Source organism: Hyaena hyaena, unplaced genomic scaffold, assembly GCF_003009895.1.
Source record: "Hyaena hyaena isolate Hyena2069 unplaced genomic scaffold, ASM300989v1 scaffold_21, whole genome shotgun sequence".
Taxonomy (NCBI): domain Eukaryota; kingdom Metazoa; phylum Chordata; class Mammalia; order Carnivora; family Hyaenidae; genus Hyaena; species Hyaena hyaena.
Window position 1 is genome coordinate 982,746 of NW_024080653.1, and position 15,205 is coordinate 997,950.

The window sequence follows — 15,205 nt, forward strand, 5'->3', positions numbered from 1 at the left end:
CGCAACAAGTGTCCTCCTTAATGCCTCTCGCCAATATAGCCCATCCCCCCACCCAACACCTCTCCAGCAACCCTGTTTGTTTTCTGTATTTAAGAGTCTCTTATGGTTTGCCTCCCTCTCTGTTTTTCACCTTATTTTCCTCCCCTTCCCCTATGTTCATCTGTTTTGTTTCTTAAATTCCACATAAGAGTGAAATCATATGGTATTTATTTCTCTTATTTTGCTTAGCATAATACACTCTAGTTCCATCCACGTTGTTGTAAATGGCAAGATTTCATTCTTTTTGATTGCTGAGTAATATTCCACTGTATATATAAACACCGCATCTTCTTTATCCATTCATCAGTCAGTGGACATTTGGGCTCTTTCCACACTTCGGCTATTGTTGATAGTGCTGCTGTAAACACTGTGGTGCATGGGAAACATGGTTTGTTGTTGTGGTTTTAAGCAAGACAAGAGCACTCCTGGGCCTCCAGCTATGTCTGTGACCCCACAGTGAGCATGTACTATAATTTCATCACTGCTTGTGGCTGGGTATTTGTTCCTCAGTTTCAGTCCTCATGACCAATGGTACCACACAGGCCCTTGAGCACACGAGCCTGTGCATGGCCACTTTTATTTCAAGTGATTTGGTCCCAGAAATAGGGTATCTGGGGCGAAGGGGACCTGTGTATTACAGAGTAACAGGTACTGCTAGAGTGTTTCCCCCAAGACGGCAACACCCCATTTTTCTCCTGGTGAAGTGCAGGCCCCTCCTACACATGCCCTCAAGCAACAAGTGTTAGAGCCCTTTCACACGTGTGTCATTTTACTTTAATTTCCATTTACTTGATTACTATTGAATTTGAACATCTCTGGATGCCATTTGGCTGAGTTTTTCTGGGAACTTGCTTTCATATGCTTCGCTTCTTCCTGTTAGTTGGTGAAAGTTCACTCATCCTCAACTTCAACCTCTGGTATATACCTTTTACGGTAACAAGTTTTCCGTAAACTTGTTTGTCTGTTTGTCTGTAGACAAAGATCTGTTTGTCTACGGGCTTTGTTTATTGTATCTTTTGCCACATATATTCTTTTCCATGGGTTCAGGATTTACAGAAGTTGGGGAACTTTAAAACTTTTTTTTTTTAAAGATAGCTTTCGGAGTTTCTGATTTTCATTATAAAATTATTTCAAGCCTTAGGTTACACACTGGAATAAAGTGTCTTGTAAAATATTGTTTATTTTTTTTTTAATTTTTTTAATGTTTTATTTATTTCTAGGAGAGAGAGAGAGACAGCATGAGCAGGGGAGGGTCAGAGAGAGAGGGAGTCACAGACTCTGAAACAGGCTCCAGGCTCTGAGCTGGCAGTCAGCACACAGCCCAATGCGGGGCTCAAACCCATGGACCGCAAGATCATGACCTAAGCGAAAGTCGGATGCTTAACCGACTAAGCCACCCAGGCGCCCCATAAAATATTGTTTATTTCTTACACGTAGGTCCTTAACTTGTCTTTTATATAAGGTGCCAAATGGGGGACTTTTATTTTATTCCAGAGGGTTGCCAGCACCACCCACTAAACAATTCCTTTGTTTACCATTAAATTAAACTATTGGCTGCATCAAATATTAAACTCTCACATGTTTTGGGACTTATTTCTTTCTTTCATCTTTAAAATTAAAAAAATATTTATTTAGAGAGAGAGTACACAAATGGGGGAGAGGGGCAGAGGGAGTGAGAGAGAGATCATTTTAAGCAGGCTTCACACTCAGCACAGAGCCTGATGCAGGGCTCGATCCCACAACTCTGAGATCATGACCTGAGCCGAAGTCAAGAGTCGGACACAGGGTACCTGGGTGGCTTAGTTGGTTGAGCATCTGGCTCTTGATTTTGGCTCAGGTCACGATCGTGGGATTGAGCCCTGCATCAGGCTCCCCACTGAACATGAAGCTTGCTTAAGATTCTCTCTCCCTCTGCTCCTCTCCCCTGCTTGCTCGCTCTCTCTATAGGAAGGAAGGAAGGGAGGGAGGGAGGGAGGAAAACTACAACAAATTTAAAGGTAAATTTTTTTAAGTTTATTTATTCTGAGAGACAGAGCATGCGAGTGGGAGAGGGGCAAAGAGAGAGGGAGAGAGAAAGAATCCCAAGCAGGCTCTGCACTGTCAGCACTCAAACCCACACGCTGTGAGATCATGACTGGAGCTGCAATCAAGAGTCGGACGCTTATCCAACTGAGCCACCCAGGCGGCCCATTCTGGGACTTACTTCTAATTCTATTGTCTGTGCTACTACTACCACGTCTACGATGTGGACTTGGTTACAGCCGCACCCCAGCATGTTCTGACACTGGGTTAAGCTCGTCCCTGTCACCATTCTTGCGCTTCAGACTTTTCCTGGCTGTTCTCGGGATCATACTCTTTCATATAAATCCTAAGATTCCACTTCCCAATAGAAGTCTTTTGGGATTTCAACTGGAGCCTCATTTATATGAACTGTGAGGAGAACTGACAGTTTTATGTCTTCTCACTCACTTTTTGTACCTGCTCAGAGTTTGTTTTCTTTCAATGAGATACTAGTTTTCTTCACCTAAATCAGTAGTCCTCCTCCCTGGCTGCACATTAAAACCCACTGAGAAACTTAAAAAAAAAGGTTCTCGGAGCGCCTGAGTGGCTCAGTTGGTTAAGCTTCCGACTTCAGCTCAGGTCATGATCTTACAGTTTATGGGTTTGAGCCCCTCATCGGGGTCTGTGCGGACAGCTCAGAGCCTGGAGCCTGCTTCAGATTCTGTGTCTCCCTCTCTCTCTGCCCTTCCCCCACTTGCACTCTCTCTAAGATAAATAAATGCTAAAATAAAACATTTTTTTAAAAAGTTCTCGTTTATGGCCTATAACATTTACTTCTAAATATTTTATAGACTTTATTCTTGGAAGTTTCTTTTTTTTTTCATTTCCACTCCTAGGTATTCATGGTAATGTGGAGAAAAGCTGGCCTTTTTAAAATACTTCCTTTTCATTCAGCCACTCTGCCAGGTTTTCTTATGAATTCTAAGAGATTTCCAGTAGAGTCTGGGGTTTTCTAGGCAGACACCTGTTGACATTTCTACCTGCTGGTATTTTGTCTTCTGTTCTCCTTGTCCCTGTGGGTTTATATATTTTTTGTCCTTTTATTGTCATTTTGGCACTTGGACCCCACAGTTCTCACAAGGAAAAGTCTACATGCATCCATTTGTAGCTTCACAAATTATGCTTTGGGCAACTTGATCCATGTTGATGAATGCAGATTTACTGTGTCATTTTTGACTGCTCTAGATCATTCCACTGTGTGACTAAGCCTACTTATCCAATACCCTACCGAGGAAGAAAGAGTTCATTATGCCGGAGTTGCAGCAGACAGCCCCGTACGTCCCTGTACACATGACAACTTGTCTTCCTAGAATGGAATTACTGAACCACAGAGCACCAGTATCCCCTCTCGTTACATGTATCACCCGTCTCTCTTCAAAGCAGCCACACCAGTTCATCTTCCAGACGTCACGTGTCCCCCTTTCCCCACATCCTCACCCACAGTAATTATAAAGATGTTGTAGATTTTTGCCAGTGTGATGGGTATAAAGTGACAACTCCTCATCTCTTTTGCATTTCTCTGATTCCTAAGGGAGGTTGAGCAAGTCTGTATACCTTTATTAGATATCTTGGTTCCTTCTTCGGTAAAATTCACACTTCTTGCTCTACAGTTGTCTGCTTTTTACAGATTTACCTGTAGGAATTCTCTAGGTATTTAGTCAATTATGTATATTGCAAATCTCTTCCCCGACAATGGATCATTTTATCACTTCGTTAGTGGTATCTCGTTATACGGAAATTTTTCGTTTGAATTGAGTCAAATAGCTCACGTCCTCTTTGATGGTTTTCTTTTACGATCTTGGCATGCTCTTCCCTTTGTCAAAGAAATAAAACTATTTCTCCCCACTTTTACAGTTTTCTGAACTCTTTAATCCAACCATAACTTACATGTGTATGGTAGAGGAGGTTAAGTATCTGATTTTATCTTTTTCCAGCACCAATTATTCAACAGTTCATCCTTCTCCTGTTGACTTATAATGCCACCTCTGATACATCAACTCACTTATGTACTTGGATCTATTTCTAGGCTCCGTGCAAGACATGTACAACCAGTAAGCAAAATAGCTGAGAACAAAAACAAAAAATGTTCAACAATATGGGAAAATGCTTATGTAACAATACTAATTAAAGCAGGGGCACCGGGGTGGCTCAGTCAGTTAAGCGTCCAACGTTAGCTCAGGTCATGATCTTGCAGTTTGCGGGTTCGAGCCCTACGCTGAATTCTGTGGTGACAGCTCAGAGCCTGGGGCCTGCTTCAGATTCTGTGTCTCCCCTACTCTCTGCCCTTCCCTTGCTCATGCTTTCTCGGTTTCTCAATAATAAATAAAAGTTTAAAAAAAATTTTTTTTAAAGCAGGATTGATCTTGACTATGTACAATAATGGACACACAAAAGACTATGCATATAGTGAAAAGGTCTAACCTAGCTATTGCAAGCTGGTATTCACCAGTAGACCATTCTAACCGCTATACCTTTTAACCCCAGGAGCACCCCTGTAGCTTACACAAGCTCTACCTGGGTTCAAAAATAAGCTGCATGAAACTGGAGAGTGGGAGGTTTGGATGGAAAGGGTTCAGGCTGCCCAGGAACTACCTGGAGTTTTGCGACTTCCTTCCTGATCAGGAAACTGACTTGGTCCCGGTCGTTCCTGGAGTAATAGAGTCGGCACCAGGAGGGCTTCCCGTCCCTGCCAGCCCGGCCAGACTCTTGGTAGTATCCAGCCATAGACTTGGCAATATTCCAGTGGGCAACAAACCTGTAGGATCCAAAGGGAGGTGCGGCGTGAGCTGTGACAGAAGAGCTGAGGGGAAGAGTAAGCGGCGACCAGGAGCAGGGCGGCTGGCAGCTTCCAGGCAAACGTGGCCAAGACCCCTGCCCCCCCTCAGCAGGCCTCTCTTCCAGGAACAGCTCAGGTTAGAGGCCACAGCAGAGTTAAGGGGAGCAACTCCAGTACATGAGAAACCAAGAACACTCACAGTCAGAGGCCCAGAGCAAAAAGCACTGGGCTTAAAGCAAAAAAAGTAGGCCACTAACGAGCTGTACAACCTCAAGAAGGTCCTTTTAACCTCTTTGAAGAGAGAAAGGGATGACATTATTAAATACCTACTATGAGCCAGTTTATCTATTTGTCTCATTTAACTTTACAGTTACTATAAGGTGAGATAACCCTGTTTTATAAACAATGAACCTGAGATTCAGGAAAATTTATACAAGGTGAAATAGCAAGGGGCCAGTAAGGGGTAAGATTTGGGCCTAGGGGTGTCTGACTTCAAAGTTGGTCCCTAACAAGCCACAGCAGACCCAGGGTCCAAACTCAGATTCCAAAGCCTGTGTTCTCTGAAATGTAAGCCCAGAGACTCATTCCTCCACTGACCAACTCAGAGTCCCTGTGTCATAATGAGATCATGTATGCAAAAGTGCTCTGTAAATCATACAAAGCATTATTGTCGGTGTTAATCAGAGCAAAGGGCTTTAGGCTGTAGCCCACAATGTCTCCGGAAGATTAGGTGGGGCTAGAGGAAAAGACTTATCAAGAGTTGCCAGGGTGGTGCTAGAAGTCTGGGACTCACCCCACCCGTGTCCTCTAGACTGTCAGTAAGCAGTAACAAGGAATGCTGGGAGTGAGACACTGACTTTGATTTCCCACAGGGAGCAGCTTAAGATAGTTCATTCCACCCCCTCACAGGGACCATGTGATGGATGTGAGGGAACAGGCTGAGTTACGGAGAGGCCTGATGGGCTGTGTGCTGCCCTCTCCTGGGGGATGACCGAACCCTGCGGTGCAGTCACCTGGGAGTAGGCTGCATAGCACCTGTCACCACACGGGCCATGCACCACGGCCTCTCTCCTGGGGCCCTAGAAGGAGCCTACGGACTTGATCCTTGAGGGACAGCACTAGGCAACCCACCTGAGCCAGGGAAAGAAAGGCAAGAACCATCACTCACCTGACATTGGCTTTGTCCACACCCATCCCAAAACTAATGGTTGCAACAATGACAGGAACTTTCTCCTCCATCCACTCGTTCTGCACCAATGTTCTTTCAGAAGCCTTCAGCCCTGTAAAGGAGGGGAAGGTGTCGAAGGGAACCCACATCTTCCTCGGGATCTACCTTGGATCTGACCCTGCCCTGGGTTCTGTACACATGCCATGAATCCACCACTTACCTGCTGTGCAGCACACAGCACTCAGTAAGTGTCAAGCCAAGATTCAAATCAAAGTCCACTGGCCTTTAAAACCTGTGCTCTCTCCACAACACCTATAAACACCTGGACTTATAAAATAACTCATCACCTGCTTCTGGGAGGGCTCAGGGTGAGAAAAGGATTTCAGGGGTCATGGTTCTCATTTTAGACCTTATATTTGTGTCTAGACTCCTTTTTGCGGATGTAAGTGAATTGCTTTAACTCTGTCTGGGTATCTGGAAAAAGATGATGGACCATCTGATTATTCAGGATCCTTAAAGAACAAAAAGACCCACTGAGCGGCCTCTGAGAGGGAAGAGGACCACATGGCCCAGGTGCCCCTTACCTGCGTGGTAAACCTTGGCATTCACACCCCTATTACTGAGCTCTGTCGCCAGCTGCTCACAAGCCTCTCTGGTCCTGCAGTAGACAATGCCGCAGCCAGACAGCGACTGAATGAGGAGACATGGGAAGAGAGTGAGCATTGAGAAGAACTGAACAATCTGCCCATTATATCGTGGACTGCTTTACAAGAAGCCTTTGCTCTGGGGCGCCTGGGTGACTCAGCTGGTTAAGCATCTGACTCTTGACTTCAGCTCAGGTCATGATCTCACAGTTTGAGAGTTCGAGCCCCTCATCGGTCTCTGTGGTGACAGCACAGAGCCTGCTTCACAGAGACAGGGATTCTCTTTCTCTCTCTCTCTCTGCCCTTCCCCTTCTCTCTCTCAAAAATAAATAAATAAACATTAAAAAAAGAAGAAGCTTTCCTCCTTCTCATGTCAGCCTCACAAGCTCCTCTGAGGCAGGCCACCAGCAGGGCTCTGCCACCTTGTAATCAATCAGCGCAAAACCCTAACCCATCTATCTCCTCTGCTTCCTGTCCTGAAGCCTTGGAGAGTTCTGCAAAGGCCTCACTCAGGGGCTTGCTGCTCACCTCCCTCAGGAGAATTTCAGGACAAGGGCACTCCATTAGGAGGAATAACGCCACCAGGAAACCAAAGGAACAACTCTCAGAGAGCGAGTTTTAAGAAGCTGCAGCTAGTTCTGGCTAAAGCAGCTAGAAAAATCAAAGGTCCTAGAAAACCAACAACCACCTCTGCACTGCAAGATACCACCCCGCTGCTCTCGGGGCGTCTTGCCCTCCGCCCCCCAGCCTCAGGGCCCTCACCCCTTTAGCAGTCTTCTGTCCAAGAGCCTTAAGACAGAAGTCCTTCAGGTTCCCATAGGGATCAGAAAGCAGTTCTTTGAACTGCACATCATAGAAGAGGTTGGCCCGGAAGCAGGGCGTCTTGAAGGTGGCAACCGGTTGCTTTAGGTGCAGAGCAGCAAACACATCCTCTTGGACCTGTGGGGTGGCTGTGGCAGTCAGGGCCACACACGGGGCATGTGCCAGGCGGGAACGGAGGGTACCCAGACGCAAGTAGTCAGGACGGAAGTCATGCCCCCACTGGGAAACACAGTGAGCTTCATCCACCACCAGGTAGGAGAGCAGGTGGCGGGCCAGCAGTGAGTTCAGGGTGGGCTGGAAGGAGGCCGAAGCCGCCATCTCCGGTGTGATGTACAGAAGTTTGGTCTGTGGCTTTTCTTGCTCCAGGTCCGTGAGCAGCTCCTTCTTTTCCTGTGCTGAGAGCTTTGAGTTCAGAGAACTCACTCGTACCTTCAGGGCCAGCAAGTGGTCCACCTGGTCCTGAGGGTAGAAGGAAAACAGGCCACAGAGGGGAGGACCCAGTGGTAAATGTCACCTTGGCTCGCTGGGCATTTCCCAGCCATAAATGCCCTCCTCCCAACCTCCAAGGTCTTCCCTGGGCATACAAAAAGTTCAGAAGGTGAAGGGGTTGAGAGCACAGGCTCTGAAGGCAGATGGACCTGGCTCATTCCTGGCTCACTTAATCGCCACATGCTCTTTGGCTGGCTCTTAGCCTCTGAGACTCAGGGTTTTTTTTTTTTTTTCCTCTCTCTTGTAAAACTGGTTAAGTATCTAATAGGAGAGTTATTAGCATTAAGTGAAATTTTATACTGCAAAGGGTAAGTGAATGCATCTAAGGCATTTAGCACAAAGCCTGAGACCTCATGAAACTCACTAAGCACTGTCACTGTCATTCCGTTTCTCTTCATGGCGGATGGCTCTTAACCACACAGCCACACTTCCTCGTTTCTGATTCGATCAGCCCACCTGCAGGGCTTAAATATAGCCAGAGGTGCAGAGCAGATGCTGACAAGGTCCCAACCACTTTCTATCTTTTTAGCTCTCTACCCATCTGCATCTTCTATCCTGTCAGGAGGGCCCATGTACGTACATGAGAGAGTGAGTGTCTGTGTGTATGCAGATACATTTCCATACTCCTCTGGGTGAAAAGTAAAAAAAAGAAGAGACCTTGGGCCATCAAAATACAGAAAACTCATTCATAACCTGCCAGAGCACTATGCACTAGTGGAGACTCCATATCTGGACAATTCAGAAACCCAATATAGAAAGGGAAATACCAAATAAATGAGACAGGACATTTCCAGCTGGAAAGAACAAAACAAAGCAAAACAAAAACAAAAAAACAAACAAAAAACCAATCCCACCTTCCCCTAAACTTTTTGGGTTACCATCTTCATCCCCCTAAGGCTCACCTGAATCAAAGCAATGAGTGGAGAGACTACAATGGTGATGCCTTTGGCCAACAGAGCAGGGAGCTGATAGCAGAGGGATTTTCCTGCCCCTGTGGGCATGCAAACAAACACATCCTTGTCACCTGAAAAAATAAAAGACAATGATATCTAAATGCTTGCTGCCTTTTATCTTTTTCCTTGCCAAGGCTGTTGAACACTTAATGAGAGTGTAGGAAAAGCACCTAGCAGAGTGGCACGTGGAAAGGTCTCAATATAATGTTAATATCCTTCCCATCCTTTCCGGGCTAAGGGCAGAGATCGAGAGAGATTTGGAAATGGGCACAAACCATTTCCAGTAACGGCAATGACAACCACAAGGGTGGGAAGTTTGAGTCTGTTGGGTTATGGATGATTGAATTAAGCAACCATGAAAGTTGATTACTTCTAGATGAGTGGGCATACCTGTGGAGATATGGAAGCCACATCATTTAGAAGGTTTTTGCTTATAAGTGTTAAAATATAACTAATATATCGTTGCTACCCTCTCGACAACTTCCATTTGTCTGTATATATCAGATTTATGGTATTATTACTCCTTCCTTCCCTATTTGGGACCCAGACCACTCCCTCTTCAACAAAGGACTTAGAAAGTCAGTAACTGGATTAAGCCCTTCCTGCCACTCCCACTAATGCCTACACACAAACACCAACTGAAATCTATGAACTGTTTTCAAAGACAATCTGCAGCTCTGGCTATGAAGAACCAGAATGGCTGGGTGATTCTGCCAATAAAAATGCCAGTTTTAAGTGACACGTTTAGAAGATTTCCAACAATAATTATGGACGGGGGGGGGGCGGGAGGAGGGGTCAGAAGGAGGGTGGTGGCACTCTCTGTGGCAATGCCACGGTACAGCCAGCACAAATGTAAATGCAGGTAGTTTGGCAATGTTACCTTTCACTACAGCCATGGTCGCACTCTCCTGTAACGGTGTCTTAAAAGAGTCAAACCCAAAGACCTTCTTCAACGTGCTCCGGACTCGACGTTCAGGGTCAAAAGAAGGGTGGGTGCTCATCTTAGCAACAGACCGTGGCCAAAAGTTAAGGCATATGGTTGCGATGAAAACCCTCTACTCTGCTTTAAAAATACTTATTTTTCTGAGTAAAATTTGTTTTATTACTCTCAAGAAATATATTATTTCCAAGTAACATAGCTCCAGGTGAACAGCCTCAAGCAACCCATTCCCGGGCAATTAACATCTCCACTTTTATGCTGAGGAAAATAAAAACACTGAACTATCCCATGCAGCGGTGCGGCACAGAGCTAGAAATCAGAGAAGAAACGAGAAGAAACACAAACGTCTTTGGAATACTTTTGAAGATGGAGTTGTTTTTCTAAGACCCACCTTCTCCTTTTATAAGTGCCGCTTTCACGGTCATTCTTCCCCCCAGAACCCCGACCCTTTCTTCCCACCTCCTGGAGGAGAGCTCACCACTTTTCTTCCTCTAAACCCCAGTTCGCTCTTTTCTCCTTTCCCCAGCCGAAGCCTCCCTCTCTTCACCCCAAGATATCAGAGCTGGTCGCGGGCCACCCGAAAGCGAAGGACTCTTGCCGGGACGCTGCTGCCCGCTGGTTGGGAACTAGTCGAAGACCCCCATAAACCACCCCAAACTCTGAGAAGCCAAAAAAATTAAGAATTCAGTTATCAGGTAAAACCCACACAACCTTACATCCGTCGCGCAGTGATGATGTCACGGGAGCCCGGTGGGAGGGGCGGGGCCAGACCCAGAAACGGCCGTTTTGATTGGTTTCCGGGCAGGAACCGGCGCGGGTTCTTCTGGGATAGAAAAAAGTCGCCTTTCCGCACGGAAGTCGGCTTCTTTGAGTCAGAAGAGTGAGGCGCGCTGGGGTTATGGGAGTAAGATGGCGGGGAAGAAGAATGTTCTGTCGTCCCTGGCAGTTTACGCGGAAGATTCAGAGCCCGAGTCCGACGGCGAAGCTGGCGTCGAGACGGCGGGCAGCGCGGCTGGTGAGGCCCGAGTAGGGAGCTGGAAGGGGAGAATGAGGTGTCTGCTCGGAAAGCTGCTCCCCTAGCAGAGCGGGAGGGAAAGAGATGGTCATTGTGCCCCAGGTATCGGGCCCCGGAGCCCCGAAGCGCCATCGAGGCCCTGATTGGGACAGAGTAGACGCTCTGGAGTAAGAATGGACCATCTCCTTCCGTTGATTCGGTTATTCTGCGGTAACTTATTGAAAGTCTTCTCCATGCCGAGCATCCGTGCTGGGCTTAGGGATGGGCGAAAGATGGAAAGGATCCAAAGCTACCGATCCACTAGCTGTTCCCTCCCGGCTCGTTGTATAATGGGAAGAACGTACGTGGAGGGTGGTAAAGGTTGTGTCATGTTAAGTTTATAACTATGCATTAGGACTGTGCCCTAGACGCATCTTGGAACTTTTTTTCTTTGTTTTTTTTGTTTGTTTGTTTGTTTTTATTTTTGAGACAGAGAGAGACAGAGCACGAGTTGGGGAGGGCGGGGGGGGGGGCACAGAATCAGAAGCAGGCTCCAGGATCTGAGCTAGGTGTCAGCACAGAGCCCGACGCAGGGCTCGAACCCACAAACCATGAGATCATGACCTGAGCCGAAGTCGGACGCCTAACCGACTGAGCCACCCAGGCACCCCGTCTTGGAACTTTTTTTTTTTTTTTATGTTTATTTATTTCTAGGAGACAGAGAGACAGCGTGAGCAGGGGAGGGTCAGAGAGAGAGGGAGTCACAGACTGAAACAGGCTCCAGGCTCTGAGCTGGCAGTCAGCACAGAGCCAGACGCGGGGCTCGAACCCACGAACCGTGAGATCATGACCTAAGCGAAAGTCGGACGCTTAGCCAACTAAGCCACCCAGGCACCCCCGTCTTGGAACTTTTAAAAATATATGTATCTGGTCTGGCTGGCAAGAAAGTAATTTGTAGATTTGGGGTAAGATCTGGGCATTTTGTAGCTTTTTAATGTTCTTCAGTGATTCCAGTACTTTGTAGGCTGTTAAAGCCCATCATTTTGTTGCCCTACTCAGGTTTAGATTCACAATGTTAGGAATTGGGAACAGATTTCTTTGGCATCATAGAGGGCAGCAAGTTACGGAACAGATCTGGGCCTTCCTTTCCGCATCTGGAGGTTAGCTACTCCCAGTTTTGTGTGACCCAGTCAAGAGGTTCTCTGGTGGTTTCCCAGTAATTGTAGCATTTGTAATTTTGTTGTTGTTTGTTTTGGTTTAAGCATAGAAGAAGATTTTGCTTCTCAAGTAGATATGATTGGGAATCCCTCTGAGTGCCCCCAGTTAAAGTTCCTGTTCCTAAAAGAGAACACAAAAGTGAGGGCAACAGAGCCTTCATCTTGTATAAGAAGACAAGTTTTGGGGCGCCTGAGTGACTCAGTAGGTTAAGTGACTGACTTTGGCTCAGGTCATTATCTTGCAGTTTGTGAGTTTGAACCCCATGTCTGGCTCTGCTGACAGCTCAGAGCCTGGAGCCTGCTTCAGATTCTGTGTCTCCTTCTCTCTCTGCCCCTTCCCCACTTGTGCTGTCTCTGTCTCTCAAAAATAAATACATGTTAAAAAAAAAAACTTTTTTTAAAAAAGGAGAAGACAAGTTCTGATGCCTCTGATACAAGGTAGATGCATATATCAAAAAAAAAGGTTTTCTGGGCCTCTGAGTAGCTCAGTCAATTAAGCATCCACTCTTGATTTCGGCTCAGGTCAAAATATCAGGGTCATAAGCTCGAGTCCTGTGTAAGCTTAAGATTCTCTCTCTCTCCTTCTACCCCTCCCCTGCTCTCTCTCCCTAAAGTAAAATAAAATAAATTTTAAAATATAAAGAGGTTTTTTTCAACAACATGCAGCAATAGTTCAAAGAAAAGAAGCCTTCAGTTGGCATACTAGGAAGATTAGAAGCTTAAGAGAAAGGATTTAGTGTTTAGTTTTCTTCCATGTTTTTTAATGATTTTATCCACTAAATTGTGCTCTTTCAAAAGGCAGGTTCTGGGCTTATAGTCATGCGAGATTTAGGCTCCCCTTTGATCTTCAGAGATAGTTCTAGCCATTCAAACCACTGAAAGGTGGTCTTTTATTTTTGAACGCATTTATTCATTTTTCTTTTTCCCTCTGTTTCAGAAGAGAAAGGTGGATTAGTATCTGAAGCCTACGGAGAGGATGACTTTTCTCGCCTCGGAGGTGATGAAGATGGTTACGAAGAAGAGGACGACGAGAACAGCAAACAGTCGGTAAGTAAGTCTGTTCCCAAATCCACAGTTGTTCAAAGCACCATTTCATTTGTCAGAAACCTTCTGAACTGTGCCAACAGTGTTCCATTCCATGGCCAACGTCATTTCCCCCTCTTCCCCCCTCTTTTTGTTTGGTATCAGTTGAGGAAACTGGATTGGATATCAGTAGTTCTCTTTGAAAATGAAATTTATTTTCATTTGCACCATCTCGTACTAACTTCTGAATTGAAATTGGGGGCGGGGGGGGTAGGATTCCAAACTACTCTATTTAACCCAGATATCAATGAATGTTTCATGTTCATTTTCTTTGCTAAGATAATTTATTCCATTTGTAACAACGCATTCCTCCTAACTGATATTTATATCTACAAAAAACTCTGTATCATCTTTAATCTTGGTTTAAAATCTTTCAGCTTATTAAAACGATTAGGAAGGAAAATTAGTTTTTTATTTTTGGTTTGATCCTTCTGAACTTTCTTGACATCTTACTTGACACTTTTTATCAGAGTGCCTTTGGTTCTTGAGCACAAATCTTGCCTGACATCGAGTTGTGCGCTGACAACACAGAAAACTGTCTTAATGAACCAGAAAATCTTTTGATACACTATCACCTGAACCTCAGGATCCAGAACTTAAAAAGTTTGGAGAGAAAACAAGGATTCAAGCGGGTGCTTAGCACAAAGGCATACTAAGTGAAATCTGAATATAGAATTTAGTAGGAACACCGTTAATTGAAACAATGTACTTTATTATCCGTTTGAAGGCTTTCCTATGCGTTGATATTTAAATGTTAGCGTTCATACACTTTCTAATGAAACAAAAATGCATATTGTATTTGATGCTCTTTTGGAAGGTATTGTCATTCTCTTAGCCCCACCATTAATGCTGATAATTCAGAATTGACTACAGTTGTTTAGAAAAGCTTTGCAATTGTTTTTTTTTCCTGACTTTCTTACGTGCACACTTACCAGCTTAACACCATAACCATTTTCTTTAGTAAATTTGCATGATGTCTTTCTGAAGTATTGTTGCACACGGGCTTTGCTTAGAATTTCCGTCATATTTACACTTTCATATTCTAGTGAAGTCCTCTCATCAAATCATAATATAGACATTCTAAAACGTGATTGTATTTGGCTGAGCTACTTCTCTGATTATTGGCATGACGGATTTCATTTTAAGTAATTTATGGAGATTGCGTTTAAGCCCTTGGGATTACTGGCATCTGCCAGAACAGTTCAATCTCAAACCCATCAGTATAATTTGTCTGAGTCTTGCGGGTGGTGTTTATGGTAACAGCTGGGGCACTATTTAATGTTTGGGTCAAAGTGTAGCTCCATTGAAAAAAGCAATTTCAAATGAAAATTACCTGTTACCCCTGGGTGTTAAGTTAAAGGCTTTTGTGCGTCGGGGTGTTCTGGGAGCAGACGTGGCTGTAGCTACCTGATAGGGTAGCTGGTGGTTGACCTTCACTGGCACTCATTCAGTGGAATGGCGGGCTAGGTCATGTGCGGCCAGTGCACACTTTGGAGAATGCCTTGTTCACATGGTGCTTTGTGTCAGGCTGGCCATTTGGACCAGGAACAAGACTGGAGAGAATGGGTCAGTGGCAGTTCTGGGAGAGCCCGGATGGAGGCAGGGCCTACTCAGCTGAGACCCAGGAAAGGCTGGGTGTTGCTCTTTAGTCCTTTCCTGGGTCACTTGCCCTGGACATTTGACGCCCACCTTCCTGCTGTTCATGTAGCTGCGGCTGACCCTGGGCTGGAGTGCCAGGGTGTAGGTGTGTATGCGTCATGGCACTCCGACCGTGAACGATGTGTGTATGTAAGGCAAAGAAGGAAAAAAGGCTCACGTTCTTGGTTTTAAATAATTGATATTTCACTGGAAACGCTATGCCCTTCTTAGCCTGTGGGGCCTGGTCTTATTCTTTTCTGAAACATGACCGTCTTTTTCCATTTTTATATATGTGATTTTTAATCTCAGGCATTTTCATTGCTGTAGACACTGTGGCACTGCTGGAGTAACGACTTTGAGCTGCTAATGTCCTCCCCTACC

At 45.3% G+C, this 15,205-nt stretch overlaps 2 protein-coding genes across 5 annotated transcripts in view; one reads left to right on the plus strand and one right to left on the minus strand.

Moving 5' to 3' along the window:
• The window catches only part of RECQL5 (RecQ like helicase 5), a 36,721-nt gene extending 26,114 nt beyond the window's left edge, over positions 1–10,607 (minus strand). The window contains exons 1-7 of one of the 2 annotated variants that reach the window (XM_039226305.1): positions 10,450–10,607; positions 9,833–9,967; positions 8,902–9,023; positions 7,451–7,969; positions 6,629–6,734; positions 6,045–6,156; positions 4,693–4,855 (exon numbers count right to left, since the gene is read on the minus strand). In XM_039226305.1, the coding sequence (XP_039082236.1) occupies positions 4,693–4,855; positions 6,045–6,156; positions 6,629–6,734; positions 7,451–7,969; positions 8,902–9,023; positions 9,833–9,953 (1,143 nt within the window). In that variant the 5' untranslated portion in view covers positions 9,954–9,967; positions 10,450–10,607. Of the gene's footprint in view, positions 1–4,692; positions 4,856–6,044; positions 6,157–6,628; positions 6,735–7,450; positions 7,970–8,901; positions 9,024–9,832; positions 9,968–10,283; positions 10,411–10,449 lie in introns of those variants that run through there. The other variant, XM_039226306.1, reaches the window with a different exon arrangement.
• Positions 10,608–10,748: 141 nt separating this feature from the next.
• The window catches only part of LOC120228227 (SAP30 binding protein), a 34,922-nt gene continuing 30,465 nt past the window's right edge, over positions 10,749–15,205 (plus strand). For all 3 annotated transcript variants that reach the window (XM_039226495.1, XM_039226496.1, XM_039226497.1), the window contains exons 1-2: positions 10,749–10,907; positions 13,041–13,150. In XM_039226495.1, coding sequence (XP_039082426.1) covers positions 10,802–10,907; positions 13,041–13,150 — 216 coding nt within the window. In that variant the 5' untranslated portion in view covers positions 10,749–10,801. The remainder of the gene's footprint in view (positions 10,908–13,040; positions 13,151–15,205) is intronic.